The 27,568-nt window shown below is 37.5% G+C and overlaps 1 protein-coding gene and 1 pseudogene across 6 annotated transcripts in view; both read left to right on the top strand.

The window, feature by feature from the left end:
- The window catches only part of RABGAP1L (RAB GTPase activating protein 1 like), an 891,828-nt gene that overhangs the window by 544,557 nt on the left and 319,703 nt on the right, over nt 1-27,568 (top strand). For all 6 annotated transcript variants that reach the window (XM_037825297.1, XM_037825298.1, XM_037825302.1 and 3 more), the window contains one exon: nt 14,616-14,690. In XM_037825297.1, coding sequence (XP_037681225.1) covers nt 14,616-14,690 — 75 coding nt within the window. The remainder of the gene's footprint in view (nt 1-14,615; nt 14,691-27,568) is intronic.
- Nucleotides 4,576-5,835, top strand: LOC119526320 (annotated as a pseudogene).

The raw sequence follows: 27,568 nt of genomic DNA, 5'->3' as shown, positions 1-27,568 counted from the left end.
CTGATCCATTTCTGGTATTTTGCTTAACCGGCAGCATTAGCAAACTAGAACAATATGGTATGTAGCTTTTTCAAACTGGCTTTTTTCGCTTAGCAATAGGCATTTATAGTTTCTCCAGGTGTCTCTGTGACTTGATAGCTCATTTCTTTTTATTGCTGAATAATATTCCATTGGATAGATGTACTACAGTTTGTTTATCCATGCACCATTGAAGGACATTGGTTGCTTCTGGTTTTTGTCAATTTTGAATAAAGCTGCTATAAACATTTGTGTGCAGGTTTTTATGTGGGCATAAGTTTTCTCTTCTAAGAAGGCTTTTGAATAAATTTGTTGAGGGGAATTGATGAAGACAGCCCTTTCATATATTAGGAAGTTCTTACTAGATTTGCTGTTTTAGTTTTAACATTATTGATCCTGAAAGGGTTCTCCTGATATGAAAATAAGTCAATGGAAACTTCCCTATAGAGTTCATTACGATACTCAGTTTTGCAAGGATTAGAAGCCATTCCTCAGTAGAGATTCTAAACAGTTTTTGTGACAAAGCAAAAACAAAAAGAAAAAAGAGATAAAAGTTCTCCTTGGGTTGAAACAGCTGTTCAAATATTGTAGAGTTTGTGACTGAAAAGATCCTTGGAATTAAAAACATAAAGGGAGTATTTGAGAAATATGTATATAAGTGAAGAAATTTGTATGGTTGTCAATGGAGGTTTACATTTTGGTTATTGCTTTTGGAGATGTGATAGCATGGACAGCAGTATTCCAACATCTGCTTTGGTTATTATTTGCTTTGGCCATTATACAGTTCGATATATTGGACTGTTGGCATTTGTTGGAATCCATAAAAATGTGGTTTCTTCTTTTCTAGATGTGACTTAAAATACATTTTTTCTCAATCCTTCTTTCTCCCTTCCTCTCATAGTTTTAACTGGTGATGGGATTTTTTTTTAAAAAATCCTGATTGCTTAGACCCAGGGGAAATAATTTCCTAAAATAGTCATTTATGGATAGTCATGTTAGTTTGACAAAATCTGTAGAACATCAAGATTTTAATATTTGTTTCCACATTTGTGCCACTTATGTTATAGGAATCAGAGAAGATATATATATATGTGTGTTTTTTATATATATATATATTCATTTGCTTTTGGAATTTATAATAAATTATTAATAACTCAAGGGTTAATTTCGACTAACATATTTGAGAAAAAATACAGAGCAACACTTCTGTTATGAGTCATTGAAGGAATTTATTAGTTACCTAGTCTATTTAATCTGAGGAAAAAGACTTATAGAGGAAGTTTGTATAGTCCTGCTTTATCCCACCCCATTTCATCCCTTCATTTAAAGACTACCTCAGTGGTCCTATTTTTAGTCCTTGGCTCTGTCAGATGAACCAAGTTCTTCTCTGAGGCTATGACATTTGGAGTTGAGGTTGCCCAGATTTCCTCAGGAATTCCTATAGTAAATACATTGACCTGGGTGTGAACTAGATCTGTCCCACCCCACTGGCCTAAAAATGTTTAGGGACCATGTCAGTTGCTAAAGATTGGTACCATAATCAATACTATTTTTCCAAAGGTATCAAAAAGTTAGAAATTTATAGCTTTAAATTTCTACTTTAGAATAGAAGAAAGATTTATCTTAAACTGGAAATGAAAAGCAAATTAAATTCTGACAGAAGGAAAGAAATAACAAAGATAACAGAAATCAATGCAATAAAAAATAAACAAAAGAAAAAATTGACAAAATCTTTCTGAAGAATTCTATTCTTCAGAATTCTATTAAGAATTAATAATAATTCTATTATTAATTAGAAAGATTAATAGAATTAATAAACCCTTAACAAAACTATTCAAGAAAAAAAGAGAGAATATACAAATGTCATGACTGTAAGAAGGTAAATTAAATACAGACATTAAAAAGATAATAAAGGGCTATTATGAAACTTTATGCCAATAAAATCAATACCTTAGATAAAATGGACAAATTCCTTGAAAAACATAAATTGTGTAAGCTGATTCAAGAAGAAAAAGAAAATATGAATAGCCTATTTCCACTAAAGAAATTTAATTCATGATGAAACTTTCCTGCAGAGATTACTCTAGACCCAGATGGTTTCATTTGTGATTTCTATCAAACTTTTAAGGAAGAATTAATAACAATTTTTATACAAACTTTTTCAGAAAACAGAGTAGGAAAGAATACTTCCAAACTTCTTTTATAATTAGCATAACCCTAGACCAAAATGAGGCAAAGATTATGGAATTAGAAAATTATGGACCAATATCCCTCATGAATTATTCTCAAGAAAAAATTAATAAGATCATGAAGGAACACAAGGATGTCTTCTCCCACTTCTAATATTCTCCAGTGTTCTGGAGATCCTTGTTAGTACAGTGAGGTAACAAAAAGAAAAGGCGTACACATTGGAAGTAAAGAAGTAAAACTATAATTATTCACAGACAATTTCTATATCATTGATATAGAAAATTCTAAGAAATTTTAAAAAAGCAATACTAATATGTGAATTTAATAATGTCACAGAATAAAGGTCATTATAACAATCAGTTGTATTTCCTTACACTAGTAATACCCCGTTGACTAATAAAATTTGTAAAATATCACATTTACAGTAGTATCAAAAACTTGAGAATAAATTTTACAGAAAGTATGCAAGACCTCTATGCTATAAAAACTACAGTATTGCTAACTAAGCAAAATTAAGTAAGATCTGAATAATTGGAAAGAGATGCCATAGTCATGTCATGCTTTGTAGACTCAATATTATGAAGTTGTAATTCTCTCCAATTTTATCTATAGATTCAACACAGTCAAAATCACAGCATACATTCTTTTTACATGCAAAAAAGAGTGAATACACATATACACACACACAAACCCCTGAGCCATAAAAGAAAAAAACTGATAAAGTGGTCTTTAACAAAATTTAAACATGCTCTTCAAAAGAACCATTAAGAAAATGAAAAAGCGGATGAGAAAATATTTGTACTGTATATATCTGACAATGAACTTGTAAAAAGAATGCATAAAGAGTGCCTATGAATCAGCTATAATAAGACAAATAGTCCAATTAAAAAAATAGACAAGAACTTTAACAGACATTTCACAAAAGAATATTTATCAATTGCCTAAAAGTACATGAAAAGATGCTCTCCATCATTAACCCTCAAGGAAGGAGAGACTTCCAAGGAAGATGGTGGAGTAGGGAGTTCCAGGACTCAGTCCTCCCCCCAAAACAACTATTAAACAGGCAGGAATTGTATGAAACAAAGACTTTGAAACTCCAGAGGCCAAAAGAACACTGCAGCATCCAGGGAAGAGTGAAAGGAAGGGACAGACAAATTACAGTAAAGAACTATAAATTACTCAGCCCATATGGCAGCTACCAGTACCCATCTCCCACTCCCATGGCAGTCTGTGGTGGGTCCAGTCCCTGACTAGCTACTGGTGATAGAAAGGGTAGTAAAAATCCTCTTCCTCAAGAACAGGGGTGGAGATGACTGATGCTTTAGCACAGCTTTTGATTACTGAATTTGCACTGGCTCCCCCTCTCTGATGGCAGCTATGGTTTCAACTTGCACCAGACAGTGGCGGTGGCAGCCGTTATTTCACCCCTCCCCAGACCAGGGCAGAGATGTTGGAGATTTAAAGACATGGCACTTCCTTAGGGCTGTGGGGCACAGTTAGCTGAAGGGCTGCATTTGCTAGTCAGGCCAGAAAATCTCAGCTTTGGAGGCCATCCGAGAATCTTTTGGAGCTCATCTCTGATCCCCTCCCCAGGGCTGGTCTGTGCTCCCTTTATATGGTCTCTGGCCCTGTTTTGCTGGGAATGACTGACTTGGGAAAGTCCACTCCAGAGTGACCCTCCTCCCAGAATTGGCCATCTAGGCAAAAGCATGGTGAGACAAGGAAAGGAGTATAAAATCTCTAGAGGCATACAAGGTAGACAGTCCAGGGCAAAGACTTAATGGCATCAAATACCTGGAAGAGAGATATGTACCCAAGAGAGAAGGGTCTGTCCCTGGGAAACAGAACAGACAATGAAACTTCCTATAAAAGCCTAGGAGAAGACAGAGGCCCAGAAAGACAGGGACAACCCTGCATACTGCATTCACCTTGGGCAGACCTTCCTGATAAAGGGGCTGAAGCTCAAGAAAATCTCTTTCCTGTCACCAGCTGGTTACAAAACCAGGAAAAAACATTCCAGGGAGTACATTCCAGATTTAACATTTTAAAATATTAAAATGCACAGTGTGCAACAAGGGTACAAGACAAAGAAGCAGGAAATGATGTCCCATCCAAAGAAAGATAAAAATAAAACACCAACAAAGAAGATGAGATTGTGGACATACTGAACAAACCCTTTTAAAAAGTGATCTGAAAAATGCTCTAGGAGATGAAGGAAAGTACAGAGAAAGAACTAAAGGATATCAGTAAAACAGTGAATGAACAATATGAGAGTTATAAGTAAATGGATAGAAATTTTGAAAAGGAACCAAACAGATCTACTGGTGTTGAATACCACAGTGACTGAAAGGGAAAATGCCCAGGAGGGTTTCAAGAGTAGATTGGAGCTTTCAGAGGAAAGAATCCAGCTAGTTTCTAAGAATCATATCTGTGAGTCAGGATTCCCGATCCAGAGACAATGGCCCCAATGAGATGGAGCCCGAAGGCATCATTGAGAGTAACTGGAATGAGATTGTTGACGATTTTGATGACATGAATCTCTTGGAGTCCCTCCTCCGTGGCATTTATGCTTATGGTTTTGAGAAGCCCTCCACCATCCAGCAGCTAGAAGGGTTATGATGTGATTGCTCAAGCCCAATCTGGGACTGGGAAAATGGCCACTTTTGCCATATTGGTTCTGCAACAGGTCGATTTGGATCTAAAGGCCACTCAGTCCTTGGTCCTGGCTCCCACTTGGGAACTGACTCAGCAGATACAGAAGGTGGTAATGGCATTAGGCGATTACATGGGTGCCTTCTGCCATACCTGCATCGGGGGCACCAATGTGCGTGCTGAGGTTCAGAAGCAGCAGATGGAGGCTCCTCATATCATCATGGGGACCCCAGGCCATGTGTTTGATATGCTTAATCAGAGATACCTGTTTCCCAAATACATCAAAATGTTTGTATTGAACGAAGCTGATGAAATGTTGAGCCGTGGAGTAAAAGATCAGATCTATGACATATTCCAGAAACTCAACAGCAATACCTAGGTGGTTTTGTTGTAAGCTACAGTGCCTTCCCATGTGCTTGAGGTGAGTAAGAAGTTCATGAGGGACCCCATTCGGATTCTCATCAAGAAGGAAGAGTTGACACTGGAGGTATCTGCCAATTCTTCATCAATGTGGAATGAGAGGGGTGGAAGCTGGACACAGTGTGTGACCTGTATGAAACCCTGACCATCATCCAGGCCATCATCTTCATCAACACCTGCAGGAAGGTCAGCTAGCTCACTGAGAAGATGCATGCCCAAGACTTCACTGTCTCTGCCATGCATGGCTATATGGACCAGAAGGAATGAGATGTGATCATGAGGGAGTTCCATTCCAGTTCTAGCAGAGTACTCATTACCACTGACCTGCTGACCAGAGGCATTGATGTGCAGCAGGTTTCTTTAGTTATCAGCTGTGACCTTCCCATCAACAGGGAAAACTATATCCACAGAATTGGTCGTGGTAGATGTTTTGGCTGTAAGGGTGTGGCTATTAACATGGTGACAGAAGAAGACAAGAGGACTTTTCGAGCCATTGAGACCTTCTACAACACTTCCATTGAAGAAATGCCCCTCAATGTTGCTGACCTTATCTGAGGGGCTGAGGGGCTGTCCTGTTACCCAGCCAGGGTTCATTCCTGGGGGGCCAAGGAGGGGCAGGATGGGGGAGGAAAGGGAGCCAAAGGATGTATATCTTGTCATTTTTTTTCCTTTCTTTTTTTTTCTTTGAATAAATGTCACTTTTTGAGGCAAAAGAAGGAACTGTAAACATTTTAGACACCCTTTTCTTTGGGGTAGGCTCTTGCCACAGGTGCCGTCTCTTTTCCAAAAGAATCCTAATCCACTTCCCTAACCTAGTCACCTACGGACCCTAGGGGTTCTCCCCCCACCCCAGCCAGAATCTTCAGAAAATGATTCAGGGGGCTATCCGTCACTCAACCTCATTTGCTGGACAAAATCTGGAGGGGTAAACCCCCAAATAAGATAGCCCAGGGGCTTGTCCTCAGGTTGGGGGAGCAGGGGACATTGTTTTGTATAGTATTTATTATTGATTCAGTAGCCAAAACACAAAATTATGAATTAAATTACTTGGAAACTGAAAAAAAAAAGAAAGAATGCACAAATAAGACAAGACACTTAAAATGAATCAGGCTAAGGAATAGAAAAAATGTATATATTCAAAGTGAAAATAGCCTAATGCAGCTATGGGATATCATCATGTGTACCAATATGTGCATTATCAGAGTCTCAGAAAGAGAGGACAGAGGGAAAAGGGCAGAAGGAATTCTCAAAGAAAAAATGACAAACAACTCAAATTTAGCAAAAGATGTGAATATGCACATCCTAGAAGCTCAGAGAATACCAAATCGGATAAGCATGAAGAAAAATACACTCTGTCATATATTGATTACACTATCAAATGGAAAGGAAAGGAGATAGTTCTAAAAGCTGCAAGAGTAAAGCAATGTGTTATGTACAAGGGAGTCCCAATTAGATTCAGAGCCCATTTCTCATCAGAAACCACGGAGGCAAGAAGGCAGTGGGTTGAAATACTTGAAGTTCTGAAGGAAAACAATTGCCAGCCAAGAATTTTATATCCAGAAAGACTCTATTTCAAAAATGAGAGAGATTAAGCGATTTTCAGATAAATGAAAGCTGAGGATGTTCATCACCACCAGACCAACCATACAAGCAATACTAAAGGGAGTTCTTCAGATTGAAATGAAAGGACACTAGACAGTGGTTCAGAGCAGCATTAAGAAATAAAGACTTGTGGTAAAAGTAACCATTTGGGTAATTATAAATGCCAGTATTATTGTTTTGTATTGTTTGGTATGTAACTCTACTTCTTACTTTCTACCAGTGCTAAAATGCAAATGAATAAAAAGTAATTATAAACCTAGGTTTTTGGACATACAGAGTACAAAGATATAAGTGTTAACAAGTACAGAAAAATGGTGGGGGTACAGAGAACTATAGGAAAAGTATATGTGAGTGCTATTGAAATTAAGTTAGTATCAAACCAAATTTGTTACATATTTAGGATGTTAAATTTTAACCACAAGGTAACCACAAGGAAAATAGATGAAAAATATATCCAGATGGAAATATGAAGTCACGCAATATAGTACAACACAAAGAAGCAAACAAATATAAAAGTAGGCTTTAATGGAAATTAGGGACAAAAAAGGTATCAGACTTAACAAAGGCTAAATAGGAATGTGGCAAAAAAAAAAAAAAAAGTCCTGCATTATCACTAGTGACTTTAAATGAAAATAGACTAAACTCTCCAGTAAAAAAGCAGAGATTGGCAAAATGGATAAAAAAGCATGACCCAGCTGTATACTGTCTGCAACAGACTCACCGAAAAGTCAAAGATACAAGTAGGTTGAGGGTGAAAGGCTTGGAAAGATCTTTTAGTAACCAAAAGAGAGCTGGGGTACCTTTAGTAATGTTGGATAAAATAGACTTTAAGTCAAAAAGTTATGAGGGATAAAGATGGTCAGTATATACTGGTGAAGGGGACAATTCAACAAGAAGATATAGCAATTAAAAATAAATATGTACCTAACAGCAGGGCTCAAAATATCTGAAGCAAATATAGACAGATTTGAAAGGAGAAATGGAAGGTTCTACATTAAGGGTAGGAGACTTTAACACAACACTCTCAATAATGGATAGAACATCTAGTCAGAAGATCAATAAGGAAGTACAGGGCTTGAATGATGCACTAAACCACCTAGATCTAGCAGACATATATAGAACACTACACTGAATGAAAGCAGAATTCATATACATGGATCCTTCTCCCAGATGGACCATATGTTGGGTCACAAAACAAGTCGCAGTAAATTCAAAAATAGTGAAATCATGCAATGTATATTCTCTGACAACAAGGGAATGAAGCTAGAAATCAATAACAGTGTGAGAAATGGAAAATTCACAAATATGTGGAAATTAAACAACATACTCTTAAATAGCCAATGGGTTAAGGTGGAAATCAGAAGCAAAATTGGGATATATCTTGGGGCAAATGAAAATGAAAATACAACATAACAAACTTATGGGATGCAGCAAAGCCAGTGCTGTGAGGGAAATTTATAGCTCTAAATGATTACATTAAAAAAGAAGAAAGAATTCAAATCAGAGATCTAATCTCAAAACTGGAAGAACTAGAAAAAGATGAACAAACTAAACCCAAAGTGAGCAGAAGGAAGGAAATCACAAAGATTAGAGCAGAAATAAATGAAATAGAAAACATACAAACAAACAAAAAATAGAGAATCAACAAAACCAGAATTTGGTTCCTTGAAAAGATCAGTAAAATTGACAAACATTTAGCTAGACTAACAAAGAAAACAGAGAGGATGCAAATAAAGAATATCAGAAATAAAAGGGGGGCATTAACTGACCAGCTGAAATAAAAAGGAATGTAACAGGATACTATACCAATAAATTAAATGACCGAGATGAAATGGACAAATTCTTAAAAACTCACAAACTATATACATTGAGTCAAGAAGAAATAGAAGATCTCAACAAACCAATTAGTAGTGAAGAGATGGTATCAGTAATCAAAAACCTCCCAACAAAGAAAAGCCCAGGATCTGATGACTTCACAGGGGAATTCTACCAAACATTCCAAGAAGACTTAAATTCAATTCTGCTAAAATTCTTCCAGAAATTTGAAGAGGAAGTACCACTCCCAAACTCATTCTACAAGGCCATCACAACCCTCATATGAAAGCCAGATAAAGGTATCACAAGAAAAGAAAAGAAAATAAAAAAAAAGACTAGTATCTCTTATGAATATAGATGCAAAAATCCTCAACAAAATACTAGCAAACTGAATCTAACAGCGTATTGAAAGAATTATATTTCATGATCAATTGGGATTTATCCCTGGTGTGCAAAGTTAGTTCAACATAAGAAAATCAAGTAATGTAATATACCACATTAAAACAATAGAGGAAAAAACCCACATGCTCTTCTCAATTGATGCAGAAAAGACATTTGACAAAGTATGGCACTCTTTTTTGATTAAAAATAAATAAAGAGCATATATGAAAAGCCCACAGATTACATCCTATTTAATGTTGAAAAACTGAAAACTTTCCCTCTGAGTTCAGGTACAAGACAAGAATGCAGATTGTTACCAGTTATTCATCATTGTACTGGAAGTTCTTGCCAGTGCAATCAGGCAAGAAAAAGAAATAAAAGGAGTCTGTATTGGAAAGGAAGAAATAAAACTTTCCCTATTTGTGGTTGATATGATCCTATATACAGAAAACCCTGAAAAATCCACAACAAAGCACCTATGACTAATAAATGAATTCAGCGAAGTGATGGGGTACAAGATCAACTCCTAAAAAACAACAGTGTTTCTTTACACAAGCAATGAACGATCTGAAGAAGAAATCAAGAAAAATCTTCCATTCACAATAGCAACTAAAAGAATCAAATACCTAGGAATAAATATAACCAAGGATGTAAAGGATTTGTATGCAGAAAACTATAAAATAATTCTAAAAGAAACTAAAGAAGACCTAAATAAATGAAAGGACATTCAGTGTTCATGTATTAGAAGGCTAAATATTGTTAAGATGTCAACTACCCAAAACAATTTATAGATTCAGTGCAATCCCAATCAAAATTCCAACAACCTTCTTTGCAGAAATGGAAAAACCAATCATCAAATTTATAAGGAAGATTAAGGGGGCCCAAATAGCTAAAGCCATCCTAAAAAAGAAGAATGAAGTTTTAGTAGGACTCACATGTCCTGATCTTAAATCTTATTATAAAGTCATAGGAATCAAAACAGCATGGAATGGACACAAGGATAGGCATATACACCAGTGGAATAGAATTGTGAGCTCAGAAATCAACTCTCACATTTATGGCCAACTGAAGTTTGACAAGGTGATAAACACCACTCAATTGAGAGTGAATAGTCTCTTCAACAAATGGTACTGGGAAAACTGGATCTCCATTTTCAAAAAAAAAGAGAAGAGGACATCTTCCTCACAGCATATAAAAAAATCAACTCAAAATGGATCAAAGACCTTAATATAAGAGATAGAACTGTCAAACTCTGAGAAGAAAATATAGGGAAGTATCTTCAGGACCTTGTGTTACGCAGTGATTTCTTAGACTTTACATCCAAAGCATAATCCTCAAAAGATAAAACAGATAAATGGGACCTCAGAAAAATTAAAAACTCTTGTGCATCAAAGGGCTTTATCATAAAATTAAAACAACAAACTTCAGAATGGGGGAAAATATTTGGAAATCACATATCCAACAAAGGCTTAATATCCAGAATATATAAAGCAATCCTTCAACTTAACAACAGAAAGACGAACAACCCAATTAAAAATGGGCAAAAGACTTGAAAAGACATCTCTCCAAAGAAGAGATATCAGTGGCCAAATAGCACATGAAAAAATGCTCAACATCCGTAACTACTAGGGAAATGCAAATCAAAACCACAGTGAGATGTTTCACACCCATTAGAACAGTTGCTATTTAAAAAAAAATGGAAAATAAGCAATGGAGAGGATGCAGAAAAATAGGAATTCTCATTCATTGCTGTTGTCAATGTAAAATGCTATAGCTGCTGTGGAAGACAGTTTGGCAATTCCTTGGAAAGCTCAGAGATATCATATGACCCAGCAATCCCACTACTAGTTAAAAACCCAGAAGAGTTGGAAGAAAGGACTCAGATATTTGCACACTGATGTTCATAGGGGCATTATTCACAATTGCCAAAAGATGGAAGCAACCCATGTGTCCATCAACTGATGAACAGATATACAAAATGTTGTATATACATACAATGGATTAATATTCAGCCATAAAAAGAAATGAAGTCCTGATACCTGCGGTAACATGGGTGAAATTTGAAGATACCATGTTGAGTTAAATAAGCCAGGCACAAAAAGGCAAATATTGTATGATCTCACTGTTTTGAAACGATTAGAATAAGCCAACTCATAGAGTCAGAATCTAGAATATAGGTTACCAGGGGACAGAGTGGTGATAGGGAATGGGAAGTTAAGGCTTAAAATGTACAGATTTCCTATTTGTAATTATGAAAGTATTTTTGGTAATGGACAGTGGTGATGGTAGCACAACATTGTGAACACAGTTAATAGCACTGAAATATCTACCTGAATATGATAAAAAGGGGGAAATGTTATTGTGTATATGGTAACAGAATAAAAATTAAAAAAAAAAAATCTATGGAACTATACTATACAGTCACCCCTAAATTAAACCAGGGACTTTAATTAATAGTACAATCATAAGAATGGGCTATCATCAGTTTTTACAAATGTTCCATACCAATGCACGGTTTGGTGGTGGGGTGGTTATGAGAACCCTGTATCTTTCATGATTATTCTGTAAACCTACTTCTCTTAAAAAAAAAAGCAGCAAAGGATAAATACCAAGTATTAACAATGATGTGAAGCATCTCATACTTTGCTGGTGGGGGTGTAAGAATGTACAAGTATTTTGAAAAATAATTTGGCAATTTGTTAGAAAGGTAAACGTATACGTAACATTCAAACCTCTGTTCCTAGGTATTTACCCAAGGAAAATGAAAACCTATGTCTTCAGAAAGCCTTGTGTATACATAGTAACTTTATTCCTACTAGCCCCAAACTGGAAATAACCCAAATGTTCGTTAACAGGAGAATTGATAAACAAATTCCATCAGATTCATTCATTGGAATATTACTCATTGTGCCAGTTTGAATGTATTATGTCCCCCAAACACCATTATCTTTGATGCAATCTTGTGGGGCAGACATTTTAGTGCTGATTAGATTGGAATTCTTTGAGTGTTTCCATGGACTGTGCCCCACCCAACTGTAGGTGATAACTCTGATTAGATATTTCCATGGAGGTGTGGCCCCACCCATTCAGGGTGGGCCTTGATCAGTGGAGCTATATAAATGAGCCTACAGGCAGAGGGAACTCAGTGCAGCTGTGAGTGATGTTTTGAAGAGGAGCTGCAGCCAAGAGGGACACTTTGAAGAAAGCACAGAAGCTGCAGATGAGAGACATTTTGAACACAGCCATTGAAAGCAGACTCTTGCTCCAGAGAAGCTGAGAGAGGACAAATACCCCAAGTGCAACTAAGAGTGACATTTTTGAGGAACTGCAGCCTAGAGAGGAACATCCTGGGAGAAAGCCATTTTGAAACCAGAACTTTGGAGCAGACACCAGCCACGTGCCTTCCCAGCTAACAGAGGTTTTCCGGACACCACTGGCCATCTTCCAGTGAAGGTACCCGATTGCTGGTGTGTTACCTTGGACACTTAATGGCCTTAACACTGTAACTGTGTAACCAAATAAACCACCTTTTATAAAAGCCAATCCATCTCTGATGTTTTGCATTCCAGCAGCATTAGCAAACTAGAACACTCAGCAATTAAAAGAATGAACTACTGATGCACACAGCAGCATGGAAGAATCTCAGAAACATAATGCTGAGTGAAGAAGCCAGACAAACAATATTACATACTGTATTATTCCATTTATATGAAATCCTAAAATGTGCAAAACTAATCAATGTATTGTAATGAAAGTCAGGTTCATTGGTTGCCTGGGTTGGAGGCCGTTTGACTGCAGAGTGGCATGTGGGAACTTTCTGGAGTGATGGAAATAATCTGTAATGGTGGGATCACCTGGATACCTACATTTTTCAAAACTCAACGAATTGTGCAATTCAATGTATGCATTTTATTGAATATAAGCTATACTTCAATAAGGTTTATTTTTAAAATAATAAAAAATAAGAGTTCCAGACACTGCACTCTGACTACATTGGCATATGGGAGATACCACACTGAAACCTCACTATAGTATCCCTTCCTATTTAGTTACCTTTGATACCCATTACCCTGATAGAGACAATTTTTATACTCACAAGACTGTAATGAATTGGATAATGTAAATTAAATGGAAATTCCTTCACTAAAATGAAGCATTACAGATAGATGCAATACATGGGATGGGTTATGTGTCCAGTATTCAAACAGCAAAATTGGGATATTTGTCTTTTAAAAATAAATGTGGGAAAACCTGAACAAATTCTTGTTCTAAATCAGGGATCAGCAAACTATGTCCCATGCAGCCTACTTTTCTACTGCCCGTGAACTAAGAAAGTTTTTAGATTCATAAGGTGTTGTTAAGTAAACAATAACAAAGAAGAACATGCAACAGAAACCATATGTCTTGCAAAACCAAAAATATTGACTCTCTTACACTTTACAGGGAAAGCTTGCTGACCCCTGTTCTTTGCTCTTTGTTCAGCACATTCTGACTACTATACCTGATTCAACCTAAAAACTAGTATAGGGCATCTTTTAAAAAAAATTATATCGGCGGTTTGGAATAGTTTGAAGTATATTAAGCATGCCACCTTGTTTTCTTTCCTCTAAATACAAATAAGTGAAAGTTAAGTTGAGTGGTATGGTAGTTGTTTCTCAGGGAATATTGTGTTTCCTATGAATGGGCTTCTTTGGCTGTATCCAACTGGCCTGATTAGAATGATATTAAAGATGTTATATAGCCAGAGCATGTATGGTAGAGACACCTGTATGTTGCTCTCAGCAACCTGTAGAAACCCTAGGGCTATAAATGTTTCTGTTTTGCCTCAGTGGTATGGTTGAGAGGAGCCATTTTTACCCTTCAGCATTCTGGAAAATGGGAGTATAGTTCAGAAGGGCTTTGAGAACTTCTAAAGATTCTCTGTAGAAGGTGACTTTTTTGTAGGTCAGATTAGGGGATTTGAACTACACTCTTATAGCTTCAAGATTTCTCCCTTCTAGTGATCAGAATTCCCTAGTACATCAACCTTAGAACCTTCCCAAAAGGGATTGATTGATTTTTAATTAGAGAAGTTGTGGATTTACAGAAAAATCATGCATAAAATAGAGTTCCCATATACCACCCTGTTATTAATAGCTTGCATTAGTGTGGCACATATTTCACAATTCATGAAAGAACATTTTTATAATTGTACTATTAACTATAGTCCTGGAACCCCCAAAATGGTCTCAAGCACTTGCACTCAAACCATAATGGTTCTTTTATTTTTTTAATTAATTTCAGTCCTCTGAGCAGCTTCTTAGTAACAAACTCTAAAGATGATCCTAGGAATAAAGAGGCTTCTAGAACTGCTTTAGAAAATGCTCTGCGTCTTTGGGGGACCACACTGCACTTATGGCACATATGCTGAAGTTGAAGGATCAGTGAAACTGTAGTGGACAGCTCAGGGGCAGGAACAAGCAGCAGCCTTCTGTAAGCTGGACCATAAGTAAAAAATTGTAAATGTTTTACAATATTTCTTTCTGTCTTTTCTCTAGGCCTACTCTGTCTATGATGAAGACATTGGGTACTGTCAAGGACAGTCATTTCTTGCTGCTGTATTGCTGCTGCATGTAAGTAATTTTCCATGTAACAAATGGCACAGTGCTGCCAAGTTTATTTATTTTCTACTTCATTTTGTTCTTTCTTTTTATTTCTCGTTTACCTGATGAAGATTATATATGGCATATCTTTTTTAAAATGTACCCTGTGTAATAAAGTAAGAGATCTAATGTCAGGAAGAAGACACTTTCTCAATGCAATTTATTTTACTTTCTAGAAGGGAATAGATTTCTTATTTGGACTTATTTTTAACTAGACTGCTTTAGAATTAGAGAAGTCAGTGTAACTGCCAAATATGAGCAGGACCAGAACCATTATGAACCTATACTCCATGGCAAAAAAAAGCCTTTTATACTTTCTGTAATTGGTTTATTTACATATTTATTTATTTAGAGAAGTTGTGGGTTTACAGAAAAATCATGCATAAAATAAAGAGTCCCCATATACCATCCTGTTATTTATGCCTTGCATTAGTGTGGTACATATCTTATAATTCATGAAAGAACCTTTTTATAATTGTGCTATTAACTCTTCCCCATCATTTACAATAGGGTTCACTGTTTTTATTGTACAGCCCTATGTTTTGTTTTAAAATGTTTGTTCTAGTAACATATATACAATCTAAAATTTCTCCTTTTAACCACATTCACATATATAATTCATTGCTGTTAATTTCATTTACAGTGTTGTGCTACCATCACCACCATCCATTACCAAAACTTTACAGTCAACCCAAATAGAACTCTGTGTAATTTAAGCATTAACTCCATATTCACTACCTCCACTTCAGCCACTGGTAATCTGTATTCTAGATTCTTACTCTATGAGTTTGCCTATTCTAATTATTTCATATTAGTGAGATCATACAATATTTGTCTTTTGTATCTGGCTTATTTCACTCAACATGATGTCTTCAAGGACCATCCACATTGTCGCGTGTCCCATTGTCTAGTATGTTGATTTTTTTCTTCTGCCTGTTGAAATCTACTGTTGTATGCTTCAAGTGGATTTTTAATCTTATTACTGTGCCTTTCATCCCTATAATTTCTGTTATGTTTCTTTTAACTTTCTAATTCTTTTTGCTCACACATTTACGTCTTAATATACTTTAGCTCTCTAACCACCATTAGTTTATTTCTATCTATATTTTCCTTAATCTCCTTGAATTGATTTAGGTGATTTGTTTGTGCTTCTTTGATTAGTTGTTCCAAAGTCTGTGTTTCCTTTGAGGTTTTAATTTGTTCCCTTGATTGAGCCATATCTTCCTATTTCCTAGTATCGCTTATATTTTTTTGCTGATGTCTGGGCAATTGATTATTTTGATGTGCTAACTCTGAAGGTCAGATTCAGTTTCTCCCCCTTGTAGATTTGTAGATCAGCTATGTGTTAGTCTTTTTTTTTTTTTTTTTTTTTTTTTTTTTTTTTTTTTTTTAGATGCTTGGTCCAAATTATACTGGACCTTTAGAGTAACCCTAGTTTAACTTTTCGGATTTTCTCATGTCTTCTGCCCCTGATTCTTGCCCTAGACATGCAGTACAACTTTCAAGATTGCCGTTTGATGTGCAGTTGTTTCACCTCCAGGAGAAAGCTTCCTTTCTTCTGTTCCTTCTCCAGGAATCCTGATCTATTCTGTTGGTGGAATCCTGATCTATTCTATTGGTTTTTGTGTAGAATTTTCTTCCCAGCTCCTATAATTTGTTTAACTTCTCTCCCTCTCTGTCTCACTCAGTGCCTCTTTTCATTATCCTTTTCAGTTCTGGAACCCTTTCTGCCTTACAGCAGTTCAGTCCCCCTACATCCTTTTTTTATTTCATGAGGCTTTTCTGCCACCAGTTACTTCTCCATTAAGGTATCCCACCCTGGGAAGCCAGGTGGGGTCAGTGTTGTAAAAGGACTGTTTTTTCGTTTAGGTGATCCAGCAATCAGAGACTGGGTTGCGGACTTGGGACCATGTGTCTGGATATGTATGGAGTTCTCACTTGCTGCTGGGAATGTCTCTGTGGTCTCAATCCGTGGCAGGAGGTCCTTGGGGCATGCTGCCTCTGTGTTGCTTTAAGTTGCATGGGTCCAAGTGAGGAGGAGGGGTCCAGATTGGTAGGTCCAGTTTGTAGATCTCCTAGTTCCTTCCCTGCCCCGCCCTTCAACTCAGCATTTATGGAGTCATTCTCTAGTCTCCATTGTCATCTGGAGTTCCAAGCACATGGGATTTGTCCTTTATTAGTTGTTCATGAGGGGAGACTTTTCCAGGTGGAAAAGTTACCAAGATGTAGTCACTCCCTGTGATTTTTTTTTTTTTTTTTTTTGCTTAAGGAGTTTAATGTAGTTATATTTTATTTTTTTATCTTCATTTTATTGAGATATATTCACATACCACGCAGTCATACAAAACATCGTACATTCTATTGTTCAGAGTACCATTACATAGTTGTACATTCATCACCTAAATCAATCCCTGACACCTTCATTAGCACACACACAAAAATAACAAGAATAATAATTAAAGTGAAAAAGAGCAATTGAAGTAAAAAAGAACACTGGGTACCTTTGTCTGTTTGTTTGTTTGTTTCCTTCCCCTATTTTTCTACTCATCCATCCATAAACTAGACAAAGTGGAGTGTGGTCCTTATGGCTTTCCCAATCCCATTGTCACCCCTCATAAGCTACATTTTTATACAATTGTCTTCGAGACTCATAGGTTCTGGGTTGTAGTTTGATAGTTTCGGGTATCCACCACCAGCTACCCCAATTCTTTAGAACCTAAAAAGGGTTGTCTAAATTGTGCGTAAGAGTGCCCACCGGAGTGACCTCTCGGCTCCTTTTGGAATCTCTGTGCCACTGAAGCTTATTTCATTTCCTTTCACATCCCCCTTTTGGTCAAGAAGATATTCTCCGTCCCACGATGCCAGGTCTACATTCCTCCCCGGGAGTCATATTCCACATTGCCAGGGAGATTCACTCCCCTGGGTGTCTGATCCCACATAGCGGGGAGGGCAGTGATTTCACCTTTCAAGTTGGCTTAGCTAGAGAGAGAGGGCCACATCTGAGCAACAAAGAGGCATTCGGGAGGAGGCTGTTAGGCACAATTATAGGGAGGCCTAGCCTCTCCTTTGCAGCAACCGTCTTCCCAAGGGTAAAACCTATGGTAGAGGGCTCAACCCATCAAACCATCAGTCCCCTATGTCTGTGGTCATGTTAGCAACCATCGATGTGGGGTAGGCCAATACCCCTGCATTCTCCACAGGCTCCTCAAGGGGGCTCTACATATTTTTTTCCTTGTTTTGTTTTTTTTTTTTAAATCAACTGTATGAAAAAAAAAAAATTAAAAAAAAAAAAAACATACAATAAAAGAACATTTCAAAGAGACCATAACAAGGGAGTAAGAAAAAGACAACTAACCTAAGATAACTGCTTTACTTCCAACATGTTCCTACTTTACCCCAAGAAAGTTACCTAATATAGCAACATTTCTGTGAACTTGTTCCTACTATATCCATCAGAAATTAACAGACCATAGTCATTCCTGGGCATCCCCAGAACGTTAAATAGCTTATCTGTTCTTCTTGGATTATTGTTCCCCCTTCCTTAATTGCTCTCTATTGCTAGTTCCCCTACATTCTACATTATAAACCATTTGTTTTACATTTTTCAAAGTTCACATTAGTGGTAGCATATAATATTTCTCTTTTTGTGCCTGGCTTATTTCGCTCAACATTATGTCTTCAAGGTTCATCCATGTTGTCATATGTTTCACGAGATCGTTCCTTCTTACTGCTGCGTAGTATTCCATCGTGTGTATATACCACATTTTATTTATCCACTCATCTGCTGAAGGGCATTTGGGTTGTTTCCATCTCTTGGCAATTGTGAATAATGCTGCTATAAACATTGGCATGCAGATATCTGTTCGTGTCACTGCTTTCCGATCTTCCGGGTATATACCGAGAAGTGCAATCGCTGGATCGAATGGTAACTCTATATCTAGTTTTCTAAGGACCTGCCAGACTGAGTTCCAGAGTGGCTGAACCATTATACAGTCCCACCAACAATGAATAAGAGTTCCAATTTCTCCACATCCCCTCCAGCATTTGTAGTTTCCTGTTTGTTTAATGGCAGCCACTCTAATCGGTGTTAGATGGTATCTCATTGTGGTCTTAATTTGCATCTCTCTAATAGCTAGTGAAGCTGAACATTTTTTCATGTGTTTCTTGGCCATTTGTATTTCCTCTTCAGAGAACTGTCTTTTCCTATCTTTTGCCCATTTTATAATTGGGCTGTCTGTACCATTGTCATTGAGTTGTAGGATTTCTTTATATATGCAAGATATCAGTGTTTTGTCAGATACATGGTTTCCAAAAATTTTTTCCCATTGAGTTGACTGCCTCTTTACCTTTTTGAGAAATTCCTTTGAGGTGCAGAAACTTCTAAGCTTGAGGAGTTCCCATTTATCTATTTTTTCTTTTGTTGCTTGTGCTTTGGGTGTAAAGTCTAGGAAGTGGCCACCTAATACTAGGTCTTGAAGATGTTTTCCTACATTATCTTCTAGGAGTTTTATGGTACTTTCTTTTATATTGAGATCTTTGGTCCATTTTGAGTTAATTTTTGTGTAGGGTGTGAGGTAGGGGTCCTCCTTCATTCTTTTGGATATGGATATCCAACTCTCCCAGCCCCATTTGTTGAAAAGACCATTATGACTCAGTTCAGTGACTTTGGGGGCCTTATCAAAGATCAGTCGGCCATAGATCTGAGGGTCTATCTCTGAATTCTCAGTTCGATTCCATTGATCTATATGTCTATCTTTGTGCCAATACCATGCTGTTTTGACAACTGTGGCTTTATAATAAGCTTCAAAGTCAGGGAGTGTAAGTCCTCCCACTTCATTTTTCTTTTTTAGAGTGTCTTTAGCAATTCGAGGCATCTTCCCTTTCCAAATAAATTTGATAACTAGCTTTTCCAAGTCTGCAAAGTAGGTTGTTGGAATTTTGATTGGGATTGCATTGAATCTGTAGATGAGTTTGGGTAGAATTGACATCTTAATGACATTTAGCCTTCCTATACATGAACATGGAATATTTTTCCATCTTTTAAGGTCCCCTTCTATTTCTTTTAGTAGAGTTATGTAGTTTTCTTTGTATAGGTCTTTTACATCTTTGGTAAGTTTATTCCTAGGTACTTGATTTTTTTAGCTGCTATTGAAAATGGTATCTTTTTCTTGAGTGTCTCTTCAGTTTGTTCATTTCTAGCATATAGAAACATTACTGACTTATGTGCATTAATCTTGTATCCCGCTACTTTGCTAAATTTGTTTATTAGCTCTAGTAGCTATATTGTTGATTTCTCAGGGTTTTCCAGATATAAGATCATATCATCTGCAAACAATGACAGTTTTACTTCATCTTTTCCAATTTGGATGCCTTTTATATCTTTGTCTTGCTGGATTGCCCTAGCTAGCACTTCCAGCACAATGCTGAATAACAGTGGGGACAGCGGGCATCCTTGTCTTGTTCCTTATCTTACAGGGAAGGCTTTCAGTCTCTCACCATTGAGTACTATGCTGGCTGTGGGTTTTTCATATATGCTCTTTATCATATTGAGGAAATTTCCTTCAATTCCTACCTTTTGAAGTGTTTTTATCAAAAAGGGATGTTGGATTTTGTCAAATGCTTTTTCAGCATCTATTGAGATGATCATTTGATTTTTCCCTTTCGAATTTTTAATGTGTTGTAATACATTGATTGATTTTCGTATGTTGAAACATCCTTGCATGCCTGGAATGAACCCCACTTGGTCATGGTGTATGATTTTTTTTAATGTGTCTTTGGATTCGATTTGCAATATTTTGTTGAGCATTTTTGCATCTATATTCATTAGGGAGATTGGCCGGTAGTTTTCCTTTTTTGTAGCATCTTTGCCTGTTTTTGGTATTAGATTGATGTTAGCTTCATAAAGTGAGTTAGGTAGTGTTCCATTTTCTTCAATGTTTTGAAAGAGTTTGAGTAAGATTGGTGTCAGTTCTTTCTGGAAAGTTTGGTAGAATTCCCCTGTGAAGCCATCTGGCCCTGGGCATTTATTTGTGGGAAGATTTTTGATGACTGATTGGATCTCTTTGCTTGTGATGGGTTGATTGAGGTCTTCTATTTCTTCTGTGGTCAGTCTAGGTTGTTCATATGTTTCCAGGAAATTGTCCATTTCCTCTACATTATCCAGTTTGTTGCCATACAGTTGTTCATAGTATCCTCTTATAATTTTTTTAATTTCTTCAGGATCTGCAATTATGTCACCTTTTTCATTCATTAGTTTGTTTATATGGGTCTTCTCTCTTTTTGATTTTGTCAGTCTAGCTAGGGGCTTGTCAATCTTGTTGATCTTCTCAAAGAACCAATTTTTGGTGATATTTATCCTCTCTATTGTTTTTTTGTTCTCTATGTCATTTATTTCTGCTTTAATCCTTGTTATTTCTTTTCTTGTATTTGGTTTAGGATTGGTTTGCTGTTCATTTTCTAGCTTCTTCAGTTGATCCATTAGTTCTTTGATTTTGACTCTTTCTTCCTTTTTAATATATGCGTTTAGTGCTATAAATTTCCCCCTCAGCACTGCTTTTGCTGCATCCCATAGGTTTTCGTATGTTGTGTTCTCATTTTCATTTGTTTGTATATATTTAGCAATTTCTCTTGCTATTTCTTCTTTAACCCACTGATTGTTTAGGAGTGTGTTGTTTAACCTCCAGTTATTTGTGAATTTTCTAAGTCTCTGATGGTTATTGACTTCTAATTATATTCCATTGTGGTCAGAGAATGTGCTTTGAATAATTTCAATCTTTTTAAATTTATTGAGGCTTGTTTTATGTCCCAGCATATGATCTATTCTGGTGAAAGTTCCGTGAGCATTAGAAAAGTATGTGTGTCCTGGTGATTTGGGATGTAATGTCCTGTATATGTCTGTTAAATCTAATTCATTTATCAGATTGTTTAGGTTTTCAATTTCCTTATTGGTCTTCTGTCTGGTTGATCTATCTATAGGAGAGAGTGATGTGTTGAAGTCTCCCACAATTATTGTGGAAACATCAATTGGTTCCTTTAGTTTTGCCAGTGTTTCTCTCATGTATTTTGTGGCACCTTGATTGGGTGCATAGACATTTATGATTGTTATTTCTTCTTGTTGAATTGCCCCTTTTATTAGTATGTAGTGGCCCTCTGTGTCTCTCAAAACATCCCTGCATTTAAAGTGTATTTTATCTGAGATTAATATTGCTACACCTGCTTTCTTTTGGCTGTAGCTTGCATGAAATATTTTTTCCATCCTTTCACTTTCAATTTCTTTGTGTCCCTCTGTCTAAGATGAGTCTCTTGTATGCAACATATTGATGGTTCATTTTTTTTGATCCATTCTGTGAATCTGTATCTTTTAATTGGGGAGTTTAATCCATTTACATTCAACGTTATAACTGTGAAGGCATTTCTTGAATCAGCCATCTTCCTTTGGTTTATGTTTGTCATATATATTTTTCCCCTCTGTCTATTAATATCCTTTATTGTACCCATACCGAATCTCTTTAGTACTGAACCTTTCTCCAAGTCTCTCTGTCGTTCCTTTGTTTCTCTGTCTGTGGGGCTCCCTTTAATATCTCCAGTAGGGTAGGTCTCTTGTTAGCAAATTCTGTCAGCATTTGTTTGTCTGTGAAAAATTTAAGCTCTCCCTCAAATTTGAAGGAGAGCTTTGCTGGATAAGGTATCCTTGGTTGGAAATTTTTCTTAGTGAGAATTTTAAATATGTTGTGCCACTGCCTTCTCGCCTCCATGGTGGCTGCTGAGTAGTCACTACTTAGTCTTATGCTGTTTCCTTTGTATGTGGTGAATTGCTTTTCTCCTACTGCTTTCAGAACTTGCTCCTTCTCTTCCGTGTTTGACAGTGTGATCAGAATATGTCTCGGAGTGGGTTTATTTGGATTTATTCTATTCGGAGTTCGCTGAGCATTTATGATTTGTGTATTTATGTTGTTTAGAAGGTTTGGGAAGTTTTCCCCAACAATTTCTTTGAATACTCTTCCTAGACCTTTACCCTTTTCTTCCCCTTCTGGAACACCAATGAGTCTTATATTCAGATGTTTTATATTATCTATCATATCCCTGAGTTCCGTTTTGATTTTTTCAATTTTTTTCCCCATTCTTTCTTTTATGCTTTCATTTTCCATTCTGTCATCTTCCAGGTCACTGATTCGTTGTTCAACTTCCTCTAGTGTTGTACTATGAGTTTCCAGAATCTTTTTAATTTGGTGAACAGTTTCTTTAATTTCCATAAGATCATCTATTTTTTATTTAGTCTTGCAATGTCTTCTTTATGCTCTTCTAGGGTCTTCTTGATATCCTTTGTATCCCGTACTATGGTCTCATTGTTCATCTTTAGTTCTTTGAGTAGCTGCTCTAAGTGCTGTGTCTCTTCTGATCTTTTGATTTGGGTGCTTGGGCTTGGGTTATCCATATCATCTGATTTTTTCATATGCTTTAGAATTTTCTGTTGTTTTTGGCCTCTTGGCATTTGCTTAACTTGTTAGGGTTCTTTTAGGATTTGTAGACCAATTGAAGTCGTTATCTCTAATTTGTCAGATCTACAGCTTCGTGGAGTACACTTTCTCTAACTAACCAGCAGGTGGCCTCCACAAGCCACCTGTTCTCCACAAGCCAGTTCTCCCCTGCTTTGCCTTTGTGGTGAATGGGGGAGTGAGTCTTGTGGGGTCCAATTGGTGTACCAAGCTTGCGTGTGTAGTTGGTGTTGCCCACCCTGTATATGGGGTTTGTTTCTGAGCAGTCAGGGAGGGGGGGTGGCTCTTACAATCAAATCTCCCTGGTTATCCTGGAGTTTTAAAGCTGCTGCAATAGTCTAATCCTTCAGTTTAGTCCTGCCACAGTTTGTCTCTGCCACTGACCCACAAATTGTTGGTATTGGTGTATGGCTCCTGAGACTTGTAATTGGGTCCCTCTTCCAGGCCGTGCACCCCCTGGTCCTCTGTTGAGGGATGACTCTGCTATGTCACAGGTGAGTGCCATCCCCCCAGGGCGGTTCTGGGCTGCTGGGCTGTGTAGGGAGGCTCCCAGTCTGCTGAAATGATGGCTGAATGGGGCTTTGTTAATTCACACTGCTCCACCTTCCCAACTCTGGGACAATCAACTGAGGTTGCAGGGAAGGCTAATGTCCACGCCCAGTTTTGTGGTGTGTGCCTGTTATTTGAAGCACTTCCGTCACACTGGGTTGTCTGGGGCAGCTCTGGGCTATGGGGCTGGCGATGAGCAGGAGTGTTTCCTGTCCACCAGGATGATGACTGTGAGCGGACACACCCCTTTTCTTGGGAAGTTGTGGTGTTTAGTGAATTTTCTCAGCCACTGGATTATTGCCTTTTGTCTCAGAGCTCCCTTAGTTCTGCTCTTGTCTTGACCTGCCCAAATTGCAAGTCTTTGAAGCTTTCTGTATTGGGCTTCTTAGAGTAATTGTTTTAGAGAAAGGAAAAAGGATTAAAAAAAAAGGGCCCTTCTCACAGATCTAATGGGTTATTGAAATGCTAAGAGACAAAGCAATTAGGGCCATTAAGGAAAGGTCCACAGGGCAGAGAGATCAGCTTTTCTTCGGGATTTGCATATGAGCCTGAGGTCCTGAGCTCTGCCCTTCCCCTTTCTATGTTCACCAAAACTCCAAAAATCCTCCGCTTTTATTTTGGAGTTTTTCGTGCTGTTTTTTTCTATGCCTGTCTCCTCTCTGCTGGGCTGGCTGCTCTCAGATTCTCTGGTGTCTGGTCTCAGTCTATCTATGGTTGGAGTTTGGATCAGTAGAATGAGTTTCCGATAAGGGCTGCCACTGCAGTTCTCCCTTCTCCTTCCCCTCTGGAGCTGACAGCCCCTCCTCCCACAGGACTGAGCCTGGCAGGGAGGGGTGCGGGTCCCGTGGCCACAAAAGCTTATGGATTTCGCTGATCTCAGCAGTTCCACGTGTTCATGAGTGTTGTATGAAGTATTCCCAATGTCAGATTGCTTTGTGGTGTCCAGTCCACGCAGTTCCTGGCTTTGTATCTACTTTCCTGGAGGAGTAACTAGAACATACAGCTCACCAATCCGCCATCTTGCCCCGCCTCCCCATATTTTATTTTTAAGTTTTTAATATACCCAGTATAAAGAAAGTTTATTGTGGAAATCCATATTTGAAAGCATTCTAATTTGAAAAAATTCTGTTCTAACTCAAAATAGAGGCAAGTGGAAGGAGTTAGGCATGTCATAACAGATAGTTGCTGGAGAATTCCTTTTCCTGTTTAAATCTTATGTTTAAAATAAGTATACTAGAAAAGACAAACCCCAGGCCCTGGGGAGCAGAGGACTTGTGTCCATCAGGGTAGGCTGCACTCCCCCAGCAGGGTGGCTCCGCGGTGGAAGAGCAGCCCAGGCCCGTGCTCAGGCTGGCAGGCAGCTTTCTTCCATGTGGCAATTTGGGGACTGAGGCACCTTCCATTTCTTGGCTTCACCACTCCTTAGGGCCTTTTGTTTTTTTTTTTCTTTTTTGTCATCATTGTGATTTATTTTTGTATTCTCTCTTTCCTGTCAGCAACCTTCATTTAAGAGAACATTATTGAACACCAATTGCTAGGTACTGGGCTAGGAAGTCGAATTATAAAGAGAAATGATTTACAGCTCATGTTCTCAAAGACCTCACAGTTTAGGATGGGACACAAAAATATAGGCACTACTTATTTTTACTATCTTTTATGTCTCTTTACTGAATTTTCTGAAGACAGAAGTAAATACTTGCTCACTAAAGAAGAACTTACAGTGTGCCAAGGGAGAGATTGACAAGGAAAGGGAATAGAGAAGTGAATTACCTAACCTTGCTCTGCCAGAACTTTCAGGAGAGTCTTTCTGGAGATGGTGGCAGCCTTACAAAGACATAAATAACTGAAGTTGAGGGGAAGCAAGAGGGGAAAGGGAGGGAGTAGAAAATTGTAGAGAAAAGGAACAGCATAAGCAGATGTATGGAAGCATGAAAGGGCACAGCGTCTGAGGGAGGCAATATGAAATCACAGGTTGTTATAGGAATTGTATGCAGGGAGTGGTATGTGGTAAAGATGGTAATGTGGGCAGGGGCCAAACTGTGAAAACTTTGTAACCATGCTAGAAATGTGAGCTTTATTCTAAAGCTAATGAGGAACCATTGATCACTTTGAAGCAAGGGCATGATATAGATGCCTGTTTCAGGTAAGTTATTATTGTACCTGTGTGGAAGGTGGAATTGAAGGGATAACAGCAGAGTCCAGTTAGTAAATAGATATTGAGCCCAAAGAAAAAGAAAGAATTAAACACTGAGGAGGCAAAATTGATAGGTTTATGTTGATGGATGAGCAAAAGAAAGGTCAAAGGTGACTTGTCTAGTTTTCTAGCTTTGGTGACTGGATAGATTGTGGTATTTAGAGCTGAGGAAGAAAATGCATCCTTTGAGACTGAATGGAGGAAAAAGTATAGAAGTCGATGATGAATTCTGGCTTGAATTCACTGAGTTTAGGGTATTTCTGGGACATCTAATTGGAGTTGTTCAGTGACCAATTGACTACCAGAGACATATCGGGAGAGTAATAAAATCTGAACTTTGAAAAGTGGATCAGCTGGCCTAAGAAGGATAAATAGAGTAAGAAGAATAGGATAGTTCCAGAAACACACACACACACAAACACCAAAAATAATGGAGCCCTTGAAGTTCATATTTTCTGTGGAAAGGAAGCAATGTTTAAGGGTCAGATGTGACAGAGAAATCCAGCAAGTTTAAAACATTTCCTTTGGGTTTGACATTCTGGAAACGAAAAGTAGTTAAAGTATATTGGTAGTCCAAATCCTAATAACCTGATTTTAATGATGATGATATACAATGGTTGTATTGTGATTCAACACTTTATTTTACTTTGAGATTGATTTCTTCCTCTGTTGTATTAGCATCTCCCCGTTATCCTTCTTTCTTTGAGATCTCCACATCCCATTTTTTTGGGACTCCATGTGGTAATCAAACACTTTGGGGCCACACATTCTCAGGGCCACTTATTTCTACTATTAAGCCCACCTAGTATCTAGAATAGTTAGATCCCTTCTGCAGGGGGCTGGAGCTATGTTCAAGCTGTGGGTGGTGAAACTTTGTTTTCTGAATCTTCACATAGCCATAGTTCAGTGTATTGACCTATAGCCTTTTAGAGAAAGCAGAGGGACCCTAAACTGAGGAAGGCTTCAAAAATGGAGAAATAGCTGCAGAAAACAGGAAACCATTGTTCTTCATCTTTTCAGTACATTAGACTTCATCATAAAGTTCAAAACGTAATAGTATATTGCTTAAGTTCAATGAGATTACCTTTAGAGAAATCTGTTCTGAGATTTGACAGATTTAATTTTTAAGTTCATACTTATTCGGAACCCCCCCACACACACACATACATGCACATACATACATGTGTGTGCGTGTGTAAAAGGAAGAGATAGAGAGAGTGGTCCCAATAACTAGAAAGCTCAGTTATCTAGAATTTCCCCCAACATTATCTATTATACATTCTCTTAAGGAAATGGTAATGTCTTTCCCTATCCTTAGGGAAAGACAAAATGATATTCAGCATAGTGCTAATGAAAAACATTGTATTCTAATTTTTAATGGACAGTATGTGTGATAATGTTCAGTTAATCAATGTATTCCATTAACTGACCAACCCATCACTCAGCGAGTTTAAGTGACAATTTAAAGTTAACCGTACTATTTTTCTTTTCTATATTTTTGCCTCCATGGTTCAAATAGGTCAAAGAATACAGACTAACTTAAACAATTCATCAAATACACTATCTCAGGTTCTAGGGAGATACATTATTAGGGAGTTACAGCTAGTTTT

The sequence above is a fragment of the Choloepus didactylus genome, chromosome 2 (assembly GCF_015220235.1).
Source record: "Choloepus didactylus isolate mChoDid1 chromosome 2, mChoDid1.pri, whole genome shotgun sequence".
NCBI classification, from domain to species: domain Eukaryota; kingdom Metazoa; phylum Chordata; class Mammalia; order Pilosa; family Megalonychidae; genus Choloepus; species Choloepus didactylus.
The sequence above is the reverse complement of the archived record's forward strand: the minus strand, read 5'-3'. Positions and strand labels throughout refer to the sequence as shown.